Genomic DNA, 17,072 nt, shown 5'->3' on the forward strand with positions numbered 1-17,072 from the left:
CACTTTATCATGTTTTTAATGCTTTTATGGATAATTACGAATGTGTGTGAGCAAAAGACTACCTCACAATTTCCTCTAGATTAATAAAGTACCACAAATTGACAGAATCCACTACCTGAGAGGACTAGACTTACTGTTGGAGTAACACACACACGCCCACACACAAGCTCGAGAGAGAGATAGTTAGCCCAGCCGAAGAAGTGTGAGATTCAAGTCTTTTTATGCACACTCTGATGGACAGAGCTAGAAAAATGGAAAGAACTTGTGTCAGAAATCTGCATAATATGTACATCATCCAAGAACAATGGGGGCAATATTTGAAACAAATACTTGTTATGTGTCTTTCATTCCCCATATAATTAAACAAGCCTATACATTTTTAAAATGTAGAAGCTTTCACTCATGTTTCCATTCAACTGTAATGCAAATTTTGACAAAATGTTTAAAACTTTAAAGGTTCTGAACAGATAACCAACCTTTACATGAAAGCCCTACCAGTCTTACAGGGATTCTGCTGATTTGTTTTTCTTCTACTATTCCTTGAAATCCACAAAGTAGAAACCACAATGAAAATGACAGATTGGAAGTGAAAAGGAAAACTGTACCAGAAAGGGAACACACACATGGATGACTAACTGAATACTTAAGAAAAAAATAATTTCCCTTACACAGCTCTACCAATGTCAGCCAGCCCTTCTCTGAATCCAGATTTTGGCCCCCTCCTGCTGGGTTGTAACAGGAGTGAAAAACTGAATTGAAACAACAAAATGCAGAATTGCTTTAATAGCTTCATTCATAGGTTCTTGTCCTTTATATGGCTTTGACTGTGAGTCGAGTGGATACGAGGAGGGACAGCCGGTGCAGTTAAAAAGATGTATAGAGAGGGTTATGCTGTGGCTGAGTCGCCCTTAAACAAAACTCATGCCAGAGCTGCCTGTTGAGACCCCAGTGATTTGTTCCCAGACCCCCAGTCTGTCTCAGTTTATTTTTCTTTTTCCTTTTGGAAACTGGAAGCAAAACACACTTCTTTCAAGAGCATTTCCCTAACAGAAGCACTTCAGTGCCACCCAGTAATTCTTCAGACTGTCCAAATATCTCACTTAGAAATCCTTTGTGTTTTATTATATTTCTATTCCATTATTTGATCCAACACACAATGCAGCATTGTACTTGACTTTGCTATGCTAGCCTAGAGTTTCCAAGAGTAAAACATCATCTCATATGCACCAATCAGCTGCTGCCCTTAAGATGGGTCATTTTCAGTCTAAATATTTCACAGTTGATGAAAAAGACAAAAAATTCACATTCAGGTTTCATTAATTCTTCCTCAGCTTTGCATATATTTGTAGGACACTTTCGTACTGTCAACGAAAGAGTCCTTTCATTCTGAAGCCTCTGTTTTTATGAAACACTCTGAAACTGAAATGATGTTCAACCCTAAACCTTATGAATTGCTGCATGTAATATTTGTTGTACTCTTTCTTACTCACCACCACATACAATAGCAGATAGTTTTGCATCCACAGACCACATAAAACATCACCACTTTCTTTAGTCACCCAGCAACCTGCGCACTAGCACAATGCACATAGCAGCTGTGGTGCCAAGAATGTAACAATAATTTTGTTGATGTTGCAACTTTGGGTTATATGAAGCAACCAATCTAGCCTCAAATTCTCTGATCAACATTTCATGCTGTGCCATGCTTATTCTCCCTTTCCCACTTCCAAGTGTCCCCAGGTTGCACCACCAAAACCGTTCTATAAATACTTCATGCGTAGCAAAAAAAAAAAAAAAAATAAACCTCTCACATCCTTCTGAGTATTATAGGAAACTCATTGTATGCTTGATGAGCCAGGAAGACCTTGTCTATTCCTGCAAAGGTCCTCCATATTCTGTTCACTTTTGAATTTTGGGATGTGGTTTTGGTACGATTTAGTTTTAATGAAATATTTCTACATGTCTATAAAATTACGTGATGTTACAATGTACTCCCTCTCTCATATAAAAACATGACACCATGAAAAAAACCTTTCCCTACCTTATGTGATACATTTCCCATTCAACTGAAGTGAGAAAAAAATAAAGCTACAATTATTTTATATAAATACTTTTGTTGATGCGTCTTTGAGTTAAAGATATTTGTTCTCTTTGCCAAAGTTAATTAAGTCCATCAGATCCTGAGGTGATCTCTACTCTACAGTTCTCTTCACATTACAACACAGATTTTATTTCCAAAAATGTAAAAAAAAAAAGACAAACCAAAAAAAGGTCAAACTATAATTTTTATTCTTAGCTGTCCACTCTTGCAGTACCTTGTATGTATTGTCCCTGAATAGAGAACCTGCACTGTGAAAAGTGTGTAAATAAAAGAGGCTGATTTAATCAAAAAGGAAGCAAATCTTTGACCTTTTAGTGTAAAAATGTGTTAAAAGCCCTATCCTTCACCCCAAAAATCATGATTGCTATTTTTGTGGAAATGTTGGTGCTTTTATCTTCTCTATTGAAGCTAACATTTAAAGTTCATTTGGATAATGTGATGTAGTACAGCTTAGCATGCATTCACCTAAACATGATTGTGTGTTTAGGTCATAGGCTTCCTCAAAAGTCCTGTTATTTGTTGCTCCATGTGTGTGCAAAGTTGTTTTGATTATATCCATCCAGACAAAGAACAGATGCACAACGTTCCTCCACTCCTCCACTTACCTCTCCTCTGTGGCCCACATAGATAAAGGCACACATGGGCTGGAATGCGCCGGTACCACAGGCCAATAGGTGAGTGCGATTGTACGGCTGCAGGAGGCGAACAAAGTTGGCACACTCCGTCTGCAAAAGAAATCCACACAGACTAATTAAAGCTCTTTTTTTTTTTTACATCTCTGACATGAGTATGTCATTAAAGCGTCTGAGTGCAGAAAGCCCTTAAGTGCTCGCAACATATAAAAAAGGAGGCTAAATGTTTATGGTATATCAACAGGAAACTTCTGCCCAAAAGCATGATGAAAGAGTGCTTTGTTGTGCACACAAACACATCTGGGAGAATAAAGGGAGAACCAGACAATAAATCAAATCATAGTGACTGTCATCAAAATGCAGATAAGCTGATTTCCATGGCCTAAATGATTTTTTTTTTTAATGAGGCTTATTGATCGCATATGTTTGCAGTGAAGGCCAAGAAGAATGTCATCTGATAAAATCTAAAAGTTTTCCAACTACTCATATTTTGGATTGAATTTTGGATGGCAGCCATGACTGGCAAAAAAAACAAAAAACAAAAATCTATGAAAATATCAAAAGAACTTCAGAAACAGAATGGATGCCTGTGTGCAAGCGTAAATATGTCCATACTTTTCCTCATAAAATATGACCAATGAAAACAATCAATCCAGCCTGCAGAATATTTTAGTTTCCTGTAAAGGTTTTTGGAAAAGCAAAAATGCCACATAAACACAGAAAATGACAGAAGTCTAAATCACAAAAGATTCAAAAGTTAATATTTTCCTGAAACGGCTAAAAAAAAAAAAGTGATGGACAAAAGGCTCAGATAAAAAAAATAAAAAATCAGTGACACAGCAGAACAGAACCTAAAGGCTTTCTGTCTAAGGATATAAGTACCATGATATTTCTACAAGGATTCAGATGAATGTGTAAGTATGGAGGAGCTATAAAAACAGCAGCTGACCAAAGGTTGTTTTCTACTGAGCAGAAATTGAATTGCCAGTTGTCATTTCTTGAGGTTAAGCAGATTAAACTCATTTGAGCACAACTGCTCAAGTATGCGCTTCGTGTGTGTGTGTGTGTGTTCCAAAATATTTATAATCAAAATACGTTTAAACAGTAAACACAATGAACTTGTGTTCTCCATACTGAAAATAATTACATTTGAGTAAAAACAGATTTTCATGTTTAAAAGTTCCCTTTGAAACACAACTGGTTACAATTACAGTTTATTCCATTTTTAATGTAATTATGTATAAAAGTACTATCATTACATTTAGCTTATTTTTACTTTTTCTTTGGATAAAAAGAGATCCATTCTGACTGTGGCTTTCAACTAATTTTAGATATTTTAAATAAAACATGTGCAGAGAAAAAATGCAAAGGAGACATTTGAGATTCTACCTTTGACTTGTTGATTTGGAAATCTTCAGGAACATTTCTCTAGTACATGAGGAAATTGATGCTTACAATTAGTAATGCAACCATGCATTTCAAAATGCACAATAAGCCGTTTAGGTTGAGTGTCAAAAAAGCTTTGACACTGATGGTCTGTCAACCAAAGAAGAAAACATTGGATTTCACTTTGTGTTTTGCAACAGGATGCACAAAATCCCACTGAGCTGAGTGGACCCAACATGCGTAAATCTGCCTCATGTTCAGCAAGAAAGTTGTCTTAGAAATCTTAGGTGCCTTGGAGACCAAAACGTGGAATGAAATGTTGAAAAGCTGAAATATGTCTCCAGCCTTCCACTCAGGGATTTGGGGTATTACAATTCTGTGTGGTCTTTCAGAGAAGAAGTGGCAGCAGAGGAAGGGTGGTTCAGCAAAAAATGAAGTGGTTTGATTTCTAACACACTCAACTCTCAACTCTTCTGGCCAGAATTGAAAATTACAGCATAAATATCTGGTGAAGACAAAGGCCAGCAATGTTCCTTTTATTTAGCTCTGATTATTAGGAAAGATTTGGGTGACCACAAATATTCCTGCACAGACATACATGCTACATTTTTTTTATGTTGCCCACAAAAACCACATTGGCATGAATAATAGTTCTAACAAGAACAATGTTGTATCCAAGACATTGTTTTATTCCTTTTTTGCCATTTCAATCATTATCATAAATAAATATGAATAATATCATATTGTCAAGTAGGTTTCCCCAGGCCTTTGCAATTTACAGCATGAAAAAGGAAGAAAATGTGTTTCCATCAATCACTCAAAAGTGCAGTTACATGTGAACACAATAAAAGTTCATCCCCTGATGTCTAAAAACAGTAAAACAATTGCTGTACATTTATTTTTTTTTACTGTAATTCCATCTTACTCTGGTAGAAGTGTAGATCCGTATGAGTTCACAGTGCTGCGTGGAGATCCAGATATAAAACGGCAGTGAAGCAATAGTGAGCTTAATTGTTTTGGATGGCAAAGAGCAGGCAAAGAGTCAGTGTGTAGTGAGGTTACATGGCAACCTCATTGCTGACGAAACCCAACTGTCTGGCCACATTCAATCATTTTGTGGAAGTTTGACTAACTAATCCAGTGATCTTGCAAACAGTGTTACAGTACTAAAGTCAAACAAGAAAAAAAAACAAACAAAGACTAAACCAAGATTCAATTTGCATACATGACAGCACATTGACAATTAAGGTGCATGTCTTTAAAGACTTTGTGGCAACTATGAGAAACGGCAGAGGTTGTTCCATGCTGAACTCTTGCTCAATAGACACTATGTTATCTTTTTTTTTTTACAAACTTCCACAGAAAGAACAGAGTGCTTTAGAAAATATACCAAAATCCGTCACCGAAACTGTATAGCCAGTTACCTGGGCTGTAATTTAATGATATAACACTCAATTCAACATCTGAAATCTGCATCTTTGGTTGCATTTCATCCTATCCTTTACCAATGTTTAGAACATTTCAGCATATTAATGTAAAACCAAGAAATATTTTAATCATTTACTTTAATCCAGTTTACTTATATACTATCAACAATTCCCACCAAAGTAATTTGAAGGCAAATGAGTTTAAGTTCAACACTTAGCTACATAGCATCCAATCATATAGTTATATTCACATCCAATTAAAAACTGTTCAAATCAGTCGTAGTTGTAACACAATATAGACTAATTCAGTTGATCAATTATTGCTAATTAATAGGAGGTTTTCTATCGAGCAAATCTCTCATTCTGGGCAACCTTATGGTTTTTTATTGGCAAAACAGTTTTGCAAGCAACAATGCTGTGCTCATTTTCAAAATGTCAATGCAACAGGAAAAATGCTGAAATTTTTTTAATCGCCGCTGCGAGGTAAAACTGTTCCTTTTTCGTCATTAATGAAATTCTTAGTCCCAGAGGTTCTGGCTGCCTGAAAAACGTACGAATAGTAAACAAGTCAATGAGAGAGAATTTTATCCACATACACATACAGAGTGATTTGGAGTGTAAACAACATGGGATAGAAAATAAGATTGATTCTGTAATGCTAACAAGAAGCATAAAAACAAATACATAAAAGTTATACATGTGTGAGTAAGGCTTGGACAGCAACATTGCTGGATGAACTAGACCATCCAGTTGTTTGGTTTCTACAGCTATTTAAGTCTGAAATGATGCATTTCCAGAGAGGGCTGGAGTCATGGCAGGAAAGTCTCTCAACATAGAATGAGATCATTTTTTCCAACATTCATAACTATCCCTATTGTGTTACCATACAAATAGTAATTTTAGTAAAGAAAAACTCAGTTGAGCAGGCTAAAGAGTTTTATTTACCATTTGTAATAATAGCTACAATCTTGTTTTCTAGTAACTCTAAAGAGAGAAACAATGAGAAAAGCTTCTGCAAAGACCACAGGTCAGCTTTTTCAGCATTAGTTTGTAAACAGACTTTAGAATTTGTGCGTCTAAAATTCAACATTTTATTTGTACATATCTAAATGTACTGTATAAAACTACCTGAGGACATTTCTTAAAAGTCACTACCATGGTCCACCTCTCCTTATGAAAGGCCTGCTGGTAAGAATTTGACTCGTACAACAGTAAGGTACTCACACACAACTTGGAACATGGGTAACCGCTGGGCTTTGCTAACGGTTTCGCTCAATGACCAGGATAACTACTGTTGGCAACACAAGTCAACGATTATGTATTTTTCTGCATTTTTGGATCTGAAGAAATATTGCACTGAATTGACCAGCTGTGCACAACTGATTCTTTGAGATACAAACAAACACATAGACAAATAAACAGTTTATGACCACAGCCATCACCAAATCTTAACGTTCATATTTCTGCAGTGTGGGAAGAAGCTGGAGTAGCTGGAGAGAGAACACATGCATCCATGCAGAACGCAAGGTTCTTGTTATTATGATACATATTTCTTATCATAATAATCGCTCCTGCCCCCAATAACATGAATATGAATATTATAATTGCCAACTTCTAACTCCGGTGAAGAGGCATTTACCCAAAAGACATTTTTCTACCACACATCACCCAAAGAGGGAACACAATGTAGCAGCTTTTCTGTGATGTTTTACCATAGAAATGATTGGATTACAGACAACAATAGTGTTTTCACTAAAAGATTTTATTATATATAAGCAATAACAGACTTTCTCTAATGTTTTTGTTTTTTTAATTAAATGTCATGGCTTATAAACATTGCAATATTACATTTGGGTAGGTACTACATTGCATTACGTGTCTAATTTTCTCCGCTAGGGAAAGGAATATGTGCCCAACACATTTTCAGTCAGCTTCCAAGAGTAACATGCAAATCAATGAAATGGAAAGAAATGGAACAGGGAGAACAAGGCAGAACAAGTTTAGCTGAAGTCACCAAATGCCTTCCCTCTGCCCGGTATTTATTTGTCTCAGCAGTGATTAATGATTGTGGCAGCTGTGAGGTTTTGACTTGGATGCCAAAGCCACGCCCCTGCTTTTTATGCCGCTGACTTTTTTTATGTACATAAATGCATGTACATGTTTTAAATATTTTAAATATATGTTTAAACCTACTATTAGCACTCAGACCAACGTTTTGTATACTCTTAGTGCCATGTAAGACTCCAAATATCTCTTTTACATCACAAAACACAAACGTAAAACAGAACAAGGTGAAGACCTTTCACCTTTCAACCTTCCTTCTGTCTGTATTAGACGTGCACAGCCAACAGACGGGCCATAACACAAGTAGACCAGCGTGAATCTGTCAGTGTTTGGTGTCTGAAACCCTTTCACTCAGTTTAAAACCAAACAACTGACAAAAACAGCATTTGTGAAGGAATGCAGAAAGACATCGACATGCACAGCCTTTTGACTTCTCTGATAAAGTGTTGCACCTCCTCTGCACACATACGCATCTTCTCCTACATGAGTCCTGTGAACAGCATATGAGAAATGCACAATAAAACTGCTGTAAGACACCCTAGACACCTGCCACTTCAAACAAAGCTTATAACTTATATGTGAAAGCACAGAGGACACACAAAGTCTAACTCGTTCCAGATGCGATGCCCGTCACACTTCTTGTTTGAGAGCAAGAAGTTGCAAAAATTTCATTATTTTTATAACTCATTCAGCGTGCATTCACTGTGCGACTAAAAAAAATAAAATAAAATAGTTGTAAGAATTTTGTTTCCAAAACAATTCTGAAACTTACTCTGGATTTTATTTGCACCAATATTTTTTTGCAGCTCCACAAGTTAATGGAGTTCAGATTTTTTACATTTTAGCATGTTTCCCATTACATTCATTTGTTTTATTTAATGTTTATGACATAACAACCGCACAGAGCTTTACTCTGCAGAGGAGCAACACATGACACTAGATATTGCAACACTTTGATGGCTTTCACAAAAGTCTGCCTAGCAGTTATCGAGTTCCATACATAATTATACCAGAGGTCACCGACGTTTGGGTCATGTTCTAGATCTAACCTAGTTTTGAAACGCTTAGTTTGAGAATTGTGAAATATTCACCCTGTGTCAACCTAAAAACTTAAACTTTCCTAAATAGTATTGCTGAAATCTTGTCTTGTTCTTGCGAGCGTCATCTACCATTACTTCCTAGTTGAAATAGTGCACATCATGCTGCCATGAGAAGGTCCAAGTACGGAGCAGTAATTTAGTGAAAAATCTGTGAAATGTGAAAATAAATAGCAATACTGTTAACAAAAAAGGTTGTTAAAAATCTTAGGAGAATCTGGGAACTACTGGGAACATTCCAATAAAGTATGCATGTTGGAAATCAAAGTAAAGAAAGTAGAGGTGGTTCAAATCTTTTACACATAATTACAGCACATTTGCAAGATATAGCATTGGGAGATACTGGAGACCTTACAATAATTGTTAAGCCCCAAGTTTGTTTTCTCTATTAGGTAAACTAGTTTCTTAAATATAACTGTTCCTTAGGAATACTTTAGAGGCCAGAAAGCTGTAGTTTTAGATTAACAGAAAATTAAACACTTATTTGTAATCTGGGTGAAGTTAAAACCTTGAATGCTTGACTGGGATATTGAAGACTCATTATGTTTAAATGTTTTACTCAAGACAATTACACACCACTTTGTGTTGTTTTTTTCCACATTAAACCTAATAAAATCCATTGACCATGTGGTTGTGACATGGAAAGATGTGGAAAAGCTCCAGGTGTTTTAATACTTTTACAACCTGCAATTTTTTAAAAGAAGTTGAAAAGAGAAGAAGTGCTTACCTGTTCCTTCCCTGTCTGAACGCAGTCTTCTCTGTTTCCAGGTAACGGGGGCCAGTAGATCTGTGAAGGAAGACAAACCAAAGGGACATTTAGGATGAAAGTAAGAGAAAAACAGAATTGGATAATTAGTAGCCTCCATCCATCCATCCATTTTCTGTTCATCCTTTGTCCCTAATGGGGTCGGGAGGGTTGCCGGTGTCTATCTCCAGCTACGTTCCGGGCGAGAGGCGGGGTACACCCTGGACAGGTCGCCAGTCTGTCACAGGGCAACACAGAGACATACAGGACAAACAACCATGCACACACACACACCTAGGGAGAATTTAGAGAGACCAATTAACCTGACAGTCATGTTTTTGGACTGTGGGAGGAAGCTGGAGTACCCGGAGAGAACCCACGCAGAAAGACCCCGGCCGGGAATCGAACCCAGGACCTTCTTGCTGCAAGGCAACAGTGCTACCAACTGCGCCACTGTGCAGCCCAATTAGTAGCCTCATAACAGTGAAATTATATTTCATTTCATTTTATTTGACAATATAGCAAAATGTAATTGCTTTGGGGAAGCAATTTCTAATTGATGGTAAATCAATCAATTACCATCAATTGACTGCTTCACCGCAACTTTCTGGTAAACAAAACAAACATGTACTCAGCGTTAGTATCATTAAATGGAAATTATTATCCAAAAAGATTAAACTTCAGATAAATCAAGAGCAATTTACTAAGTATGTCACATACATAAGATTTTTAATGAGCAAAGGGGGAACTTCATGGCAGACAAGCCAAAGCTTTATAGTACTACTGAGGTAATATTTGAAAATGGTACATAAAATTTGCAGGCTTGAAACTGATGTAATTTCAGACGAAGCAATAAAGTTTTTTAAGGGTCTTATTAAATTCTGTTCGGTTTTCACACCCATCTTTAGTAATACGGGGTTCTTTTCAAACAAACATTAAACCTGTATTATGATCTCATGTCCAGGATTTTTTTCTGTTGACAAATGCTGTTGCTCCCTGGTATGTGAAGATTATTGAATTTCCCTTTTTTTGTTCAAGAGTATGGATAAGGTTGAGAAACTGTGTAACAAGAATCAAAACTATTCTCAAAATACACTAAATATGACAAATCTGTTTAAAAAAAACCATGCAGATATAAAGCAGGATTTTCTATTCTTTTTTCATTTAGATTCCCACTGTAACGGTCCAAGAGGCATGAATGAGAAAATCTGTTGGATTCTCGGTGACGTGTGTGAAATGAAAACTGTACCCAAGACACTGAGACTATTCTTTCCACTGCTGTCTGCAAATGTTGTATTAATACTTGCTGTTTCTAAAAAGAAACGTCCAGGCCTGCCTCTGTTGATGTTCAGTGACGTGGGTAAAACTGTTGTTTTGTACCGACTTCTAAAGACAATAAGCATTGGTCTGGTCTAGTAGGAAACTGCCTTTGTTTTGGCTAGCTGAGATAAAAGCAACCAGAGGGGAAAAAACAAATGATCCAGACTTGCGTTAGGTTGGCTCACTGACTCCAGAATATGCATGGAGAACATGTGCATGTGTTTAGGGCTCCTGCCGTAGCTATAGGGACAGAGTGAGAATGAATCAGAAGCAGTAAAGTGCCTTGCTGGCCTCAAAGCTGAACCACATTCTCTTCTTGTACCAATTACACATGGATTTCATGTCAGCAGTAAAACTGTAAAGCACACTGTATATATTCTGACATAAACTTCAAAATCACCAAAATCCTCCCAGTGGACTTGGTGTAAATCAGAATAACTAAAAGCATCCACCCAAAATGGCATAAATCATTTATACTTTATGTTTTATTTGTATTAATAATGTGAAAACTGAAAAGCAAGAGGAACCTCACTGACCCAGCCTGGCAAGAATCAATAGCCCAGTCCAGAGGATCTGGACTATTGAGAAACGATTGCTTCCTGGAGGTGTGGACTGTGTTGAGGTTTTATATTTTATCCATTCGGCCGTGACGTATGTAATGTGCTAGTTCAACGTTAAGAGGCTTTCCACAAATTGCCTGCAATGTAAGCAACTGTCCTCCACTGCAAAGAGAGCAGTGCTGACCCGAACAAGGCGACTGTTAAATGTTAATTCAACATTTGGAAAAGTGGCCGACACGGACCGAACGGCTTCCTCCGCTTCCTCTGCTGTCATTGTTAAAACTACAGGCAAACTAAAACGTCACAGAAAATTGATGCTGTTGTTCACACTTCTCTTTCTGTTCACTGATTGGTCAGGTCAAAAATCGTCCAGAGACAATCTGAGTTAAGGAGTGCGAGTCCAGATTGTGATGAAAGCGAGAACTTTTTCCAAGAGGAATTGCACAGGAAGGTCATGGCCAGGATAATATCTACCATATCCGTTTAACAAAGTGGTGTCCTTAAAAACATGTTTCTGGTAGTCAGTCTCAACTATCAATAATTTAGAAATCTTTGTCTAAAAAAATAATTTTATATAAAACTAAACAGAGAAAATGTACATGGTTTTCCAAATGATTGTTTCAGTAATTTTATGACAATGCTTAGCGGCCTCAGCTGCAGTGATATTGCAAATTTGTGAAACTGTAAAAATTATTTTATGGTGAGAAATGTAAAAAAAAAAAAGATTTAGACTGAGCTGAGGTTAGGTTTATGTAATTTAATAATTACAAATTTAACCAAAAATTGCACAGTGGCGCAGTTGGTAGCACTGTTGCCTTGCAGCAAGAAGGTCCTGGGTTTGATTCCCGGCCGGGGTCTTTCTGCATGGAGTTTGCATGTTCTCCCTGTGCATGCGTGGGTTCTCTCCGGGTACTCCGGCTTCCTCCCACAGTCCAAAAACATGACTGTTAGGTTAATTGGTCTATCTAAATTCTCCCTAGGGGTGAGTGTGAGTGTGCATGGTTGTTTGTCCTGTATGTCTCTGTGTTGCCCTGCGACAGACTGGTGACCTGTCCATGGTGAACCCCGCCTCTCGCCCGGAACGTAGCTGGAGATAGGCACCAGCATCCATCCCGACCCCATTAGGGACAAGGGTGAACAGAAAATGGATGGGTTTATTTAAGCTGGACAGACCCATCCATCCTTATGGAGAAAGTGAAGAAATCATTATTTTTGGTTTCAAAATACATCGTTAAAGATCAAGGCTCAATTAAACTGAACGAGGCTGACAAACCTGAAAGTATGCAAGACATGTATCATTATCAAGACAAAATTAAATTTGATATTCTCATAAAGTTTAATCCTTAAACAGAATACACTTTAATCTTACACTTAAAACATTGACAGAATTTAGGGTTTTCAATAGAACCCTTAGATTAGATTACAGTGATGGCGTCTTTACAGGCAGCTGCAGTTCATCCAAAATACTGCTGACAGAAAATGGGTCACACCACACTAGTCTTCAAAAACCTCTGTTTCTCTAATTTTCTGTAAATCAGTCTGAATTATAATATTTGAATTGTAATATTTGAATGGTGCAGCATATCTCCATGCTTTACTTTATCATACATCTCTTTGAACGTGAAACATATTTGGCAAATGTCAACTTTCACTCAAATTCTGTATAGAAACTGGGAGATCTTGATTATGCTGTAATCTAATATGGCAAAGTTAACATAACCTTGGTCAGACAGTTCCATCTTATTATTAAAGGATTGGATATTCTCTTAAACATCCAATCTTCCTTTATGAGCAGATGCTTTTTTTTCTAAAACTGAACCATCATTAGGGATGATATGTTTTATGTTGAATGAAATGAAGTTAAAAATTGAGGTGGAACCAAATGAGTCAGCTCTCTAAAGATCTTTATTTGGCATGATCCAGAATATTCCATACTAATGTGTGTGTACGTCATTGCATCACTACAAGCTCTGACCTGGCACGATTTACTGATACTGTTATACTGCTAAAATACACCCGGCCCCAATTTTAGGTCCCAGGGGTCCAAGTCATTGTGTTGCAATATTCAATCCATTGTCTAAATCTCTGGGTTTGCACGCTTCAGGAGGCCAGCCACCCTTCACCTGCTGCTCTAGCTCTCATCATGCTTTGCTTCTGGCTCCAAAGCATGCCGTTTGATTTCAAGTAGTTCTTTAATCTTTAAAATGTATAAATAAAAGACAATCTTTTTAAACTACTGGCAACTTTCCAGGGTGAGACACAAACAAGTCATGAAAACACGCGGTCCTTTGACTTTAATCTGCTGCTGTAAATAAATTACCCAAAGATCAGTAGATCCAGAAACAATACTTTAACTTTCAGCCAAGATTAGAGCCATGATAATTGGCAATGCTTTAATGAACTCCATTTGCAAATAAGATACAACAAAGTAGGCATAAATCTCATCCCAAGAAAAAGAAAACTGACATTAAGTTTTGTCAAAAGCTGGGACCAAATTGCACAAACTAAGCATATCCTTTTCCTTTGGGTTAAAACCAAACCCAAATCTGTAATGAACAAAGTTCCAACAGTGGTACGATGTTGTTTGTTTTAAATATTGGACTGGAAGACTAAGACCATTAAAACTCACTCAAGAAATAAGAAATGCGGTCCTCCAAGGAGAGACTTTAACTTTCAACACGCCCTCTGCTTTTATCAACACACCAGTTCCAGCTCTGTATTGCTTTCACACCGAAAGGATTCCTGTTGAGTTGAGCAACGCTAAGTGAGCCAGAACAGATGCCATCACGAGAATCACCAAGGTAGCACAGTTCACACTATTCAGCACACGTAACCAAACACTGGGCAAAATAAACGAGTTGTCTGAACGTGGAAACATATAAAACGTCTGTGACAGCCAGTCCCGATTCCAGGCCCATGCAGGAAAGAAAGACTGAACATGTTATTTATGCTGCAATAACCAAAGGTATTATATTAAATACCACTGTGTACATTATAACACTGATGAAATGGACTATATCAAATAAACATTTTCATTGATTTACATGATATATTTTGGTTTTCATGGAAATTATGATATGGGAATTTAGTGACTTTGAATTAGTGAATAATTTTCTTTTTCCACATTTTTGCCATTGTTAAAGCAACATCTTTATGTATAACAATGAAAGTACCAAACATTAACTAGCTCCTGAAATGACAGCCACATGACAAAAGTCAATAAATGGATAACAACACAATAACTTTTGAAGCAGTTACATACGGTGGTTTTAAAATGTTACTATGTTGTGGTTCTAACTTCTCGTAACAGGCAAGAAGTGGCAGCAAGTGGAAATTTGATATCTCCTAGCAACATTGCTGAACATCTTGGATTATGAAAAAACAATGTTTCATTGGTAGTAATGCTTTGATATTACTTAAAGTACAAGTAGATTATAGGCCAGCTCCCCAACTGATTATAAATTTCCTTTTTTAGAAGGTAATGTTGATAACTTTTAAAACATGAGTGTTTTCTAATATTTGTGAATTCACTGTGGACTGAGAGACAAATCAGGAGGCAGACATAAGTACGTGATATATACTTTTCAGTGTATTTCACTTCTCTACTCACACATTCGGTTTGTGTCAGTCAAGACGTTTTTTTACTTGTCAAAAAGTGAACATTCACGCTCATGCATCTGTTGTTTCTGCTGCTTTCAGGAGCGCAGTGGGGATATCCGTTTTAAAAAGTTACCTTTGTTCACCACAAACCATTTATGGAACATATGTAAAGGCTGCACTATTGTAAGGTACAGTATGAAGACATGTAACATATGCAGCACATTTTCCCTTCAACCAGTCTGGAAGCACATGCTGGTGAAATTAAATCTTGTTTTACACTGAACTCATCAATTTCCCTGAGGACTTAGTCTTCCAATAAAAATAAAAAAGACTTGCATGCTATTCAGTACAAGTTTCAGGACTCCACCAGTAGTACCTCAGCACAGTTTTATTTACTCATCCATGAAATAAATTATATTAGATAAAGAAAACCATCTAACATGGGTTTTGAATCACTTACTGCAGTATTTGTATAACATGTGTCATAATATACATGATTCATAAATTTTATTATTTTAAAAAGTTTGAAAAACTTAAACTCTGATCTGACAGAGTTTAATCCACTAATCTTCACCTCTTGAGGGCTTTTTACAAGTAGGACATCTGTGGCTTGTTACTTGATTTTCATTTTCTTGCATACATACAAAATTTCTACATGAAATTTGTCATAATTTGTCACGTTACAACCACAGGTTTTAAGGTATTTTTATGGGATTTTGTGTGACAGACGAATGAAGCTGAAAGAAAAGGATACATGGTTTTCCCAATGAGTTCAATAATTTCAGAAATTTGAAAAATTTGAAAAGTGCTGCATGCATTTTGTATTCAGGATCTCTGAGTCAACAATTCAGATCCACCTACACCTGCAACTACAGCACCACATCTTTTCGGTTTTGGTGTAAAAAGAGCATTCATAGAACATTATCCCTGCTTACTCTTTATCCAATGTCAAGTGTGGTTAAACTTGATGTTACTTCTCCACTTCCTATTATGCAATACTTTGCACTGAGCTATCAGATACAATTTCAGTAAAATACATTAAAGTTTTTCTTGACGTTCAAGGAATTTGAAAACATTTCAAAAGTTTTTTGTTGGAAAACTTTTCACATTCATGCAAAAATGTTACATTACTGTACGGCTTTGACTTTAGGATTGGCTTGACAACAGTTTGTTAGTTTGAATACATGATTATGTAATATATGATGAATATTTAAACATCCAGACTCTTTTTAGAAGAAGATCTGCTACATAGTTTAACCTTCCTTGTATCTTTGCTGTTAGTATATAACAATAATAACTACTGAAATGATTTATGAGGAGCTTCCCCTTTACAGGTGTTCAGGCATCAGGAGAAAACATAAAATTTGACATAGAATTGGCTAGAAGGTAACTATTCATAGAGTAAAATAACATAATGCTAAGATATACAATGTTTATATGGTAAACAGAGCAAAGGAGGGATTGATGGACAACAATAAATTTACCATGAATCTGGGATTCTGCCATCCTTTGCTGTTTATCTGTAAAGTGATCTTTTGTTGAATTATGTTTAATATTTTCCACATTTTACCTATGATGCAACTGCACTAATATTAAATGATATGTCTGCTCGGGGTTGACCCACCACTCCCTATTTGTGCATGATTTATAGCAGAGTTCACTTAAACAGATGTTCTGTATAGAAGAACAGTTCTGGGGGGGAAAAAATACTAAACCCACAGTGTCTCATTACCCTTATATCATCATTCTACAGAGTGAGACCAGTTGCAGAATGACTGCAACTTTTATAAATAAGTGACTCAATGTGTATTAAATATGCAATACTATGTCAATCTTTACAACAGAAAACTTGATATGAACAAAAATATTCTCAACACAAACTGTCTAAAGCATACTGAAACCTCACCTCTTTGGATTCACTGCTGACGGGACTCAGCATGAGAGAGTACAGGACATCTTTACCTCCCAGAAAGAGCCGATCACGGTACTCATCAAGAAGGACAGCGCTGAGTGAGAGCTGGCCGTCATGGCCGCTAAAGATGGACGACCTGTTGGTGGACAGCAGGTCTGTAGAGAGAGCAGAGAAGAAAATAAGTTAGCTGGAGTGACACGGTTTGTTGTTTTGTTGTCCCTGTTGAAG

The 17,072-nt window shown here is 36.8% G+C and overlaps 1 protein-coding gene across 1 annotated transcript in view; it reads right to left on the reverse strand.

Annotated features, from left to right (window-relative positions):
* Positions 1-17,072, reverse strand: part of sema3g (semaphorin 3G) — a 64,482-nt gene that overhangs the window by 26,933 nt on the left and 20,477 nt on the right. Inside the window, exons 2-4 of the mRNA XM_014469164.2 lie at positions 16,839-16,999; positions 9,435-9,494; positions 2,707-2,826 (exon numbers count right to left, since the gene is read on the reverse strand). Of these exons, the coding sequence (XP_014324650.1) occupies positions 2,707-2,826; positions 9,435-9,494; positions 16,839-16,999 (341 nt within the window). The remainder of the gene's footprint in view (positions 1-2,706; positions 2,827-9,434; positions 9,495-16,838; positions 17,000-17,072) is intronic.

Source organism: Xiphophorus maculatus, chromosome 1 (assembly GCF_002775205.1).
Source record: "Xiphophorus maculatus strain JP 163 A chromosome 1, X_maculatus-5.0-male, whole genome shotgun sequence".
Taxonomy (NCBI): Eukaryota; Metazoa; Chordata; class Actinopteri; order Cyprinodontiformes; family Poeciliidae; genus Xiphophorus; species Xiphophorus maculatus.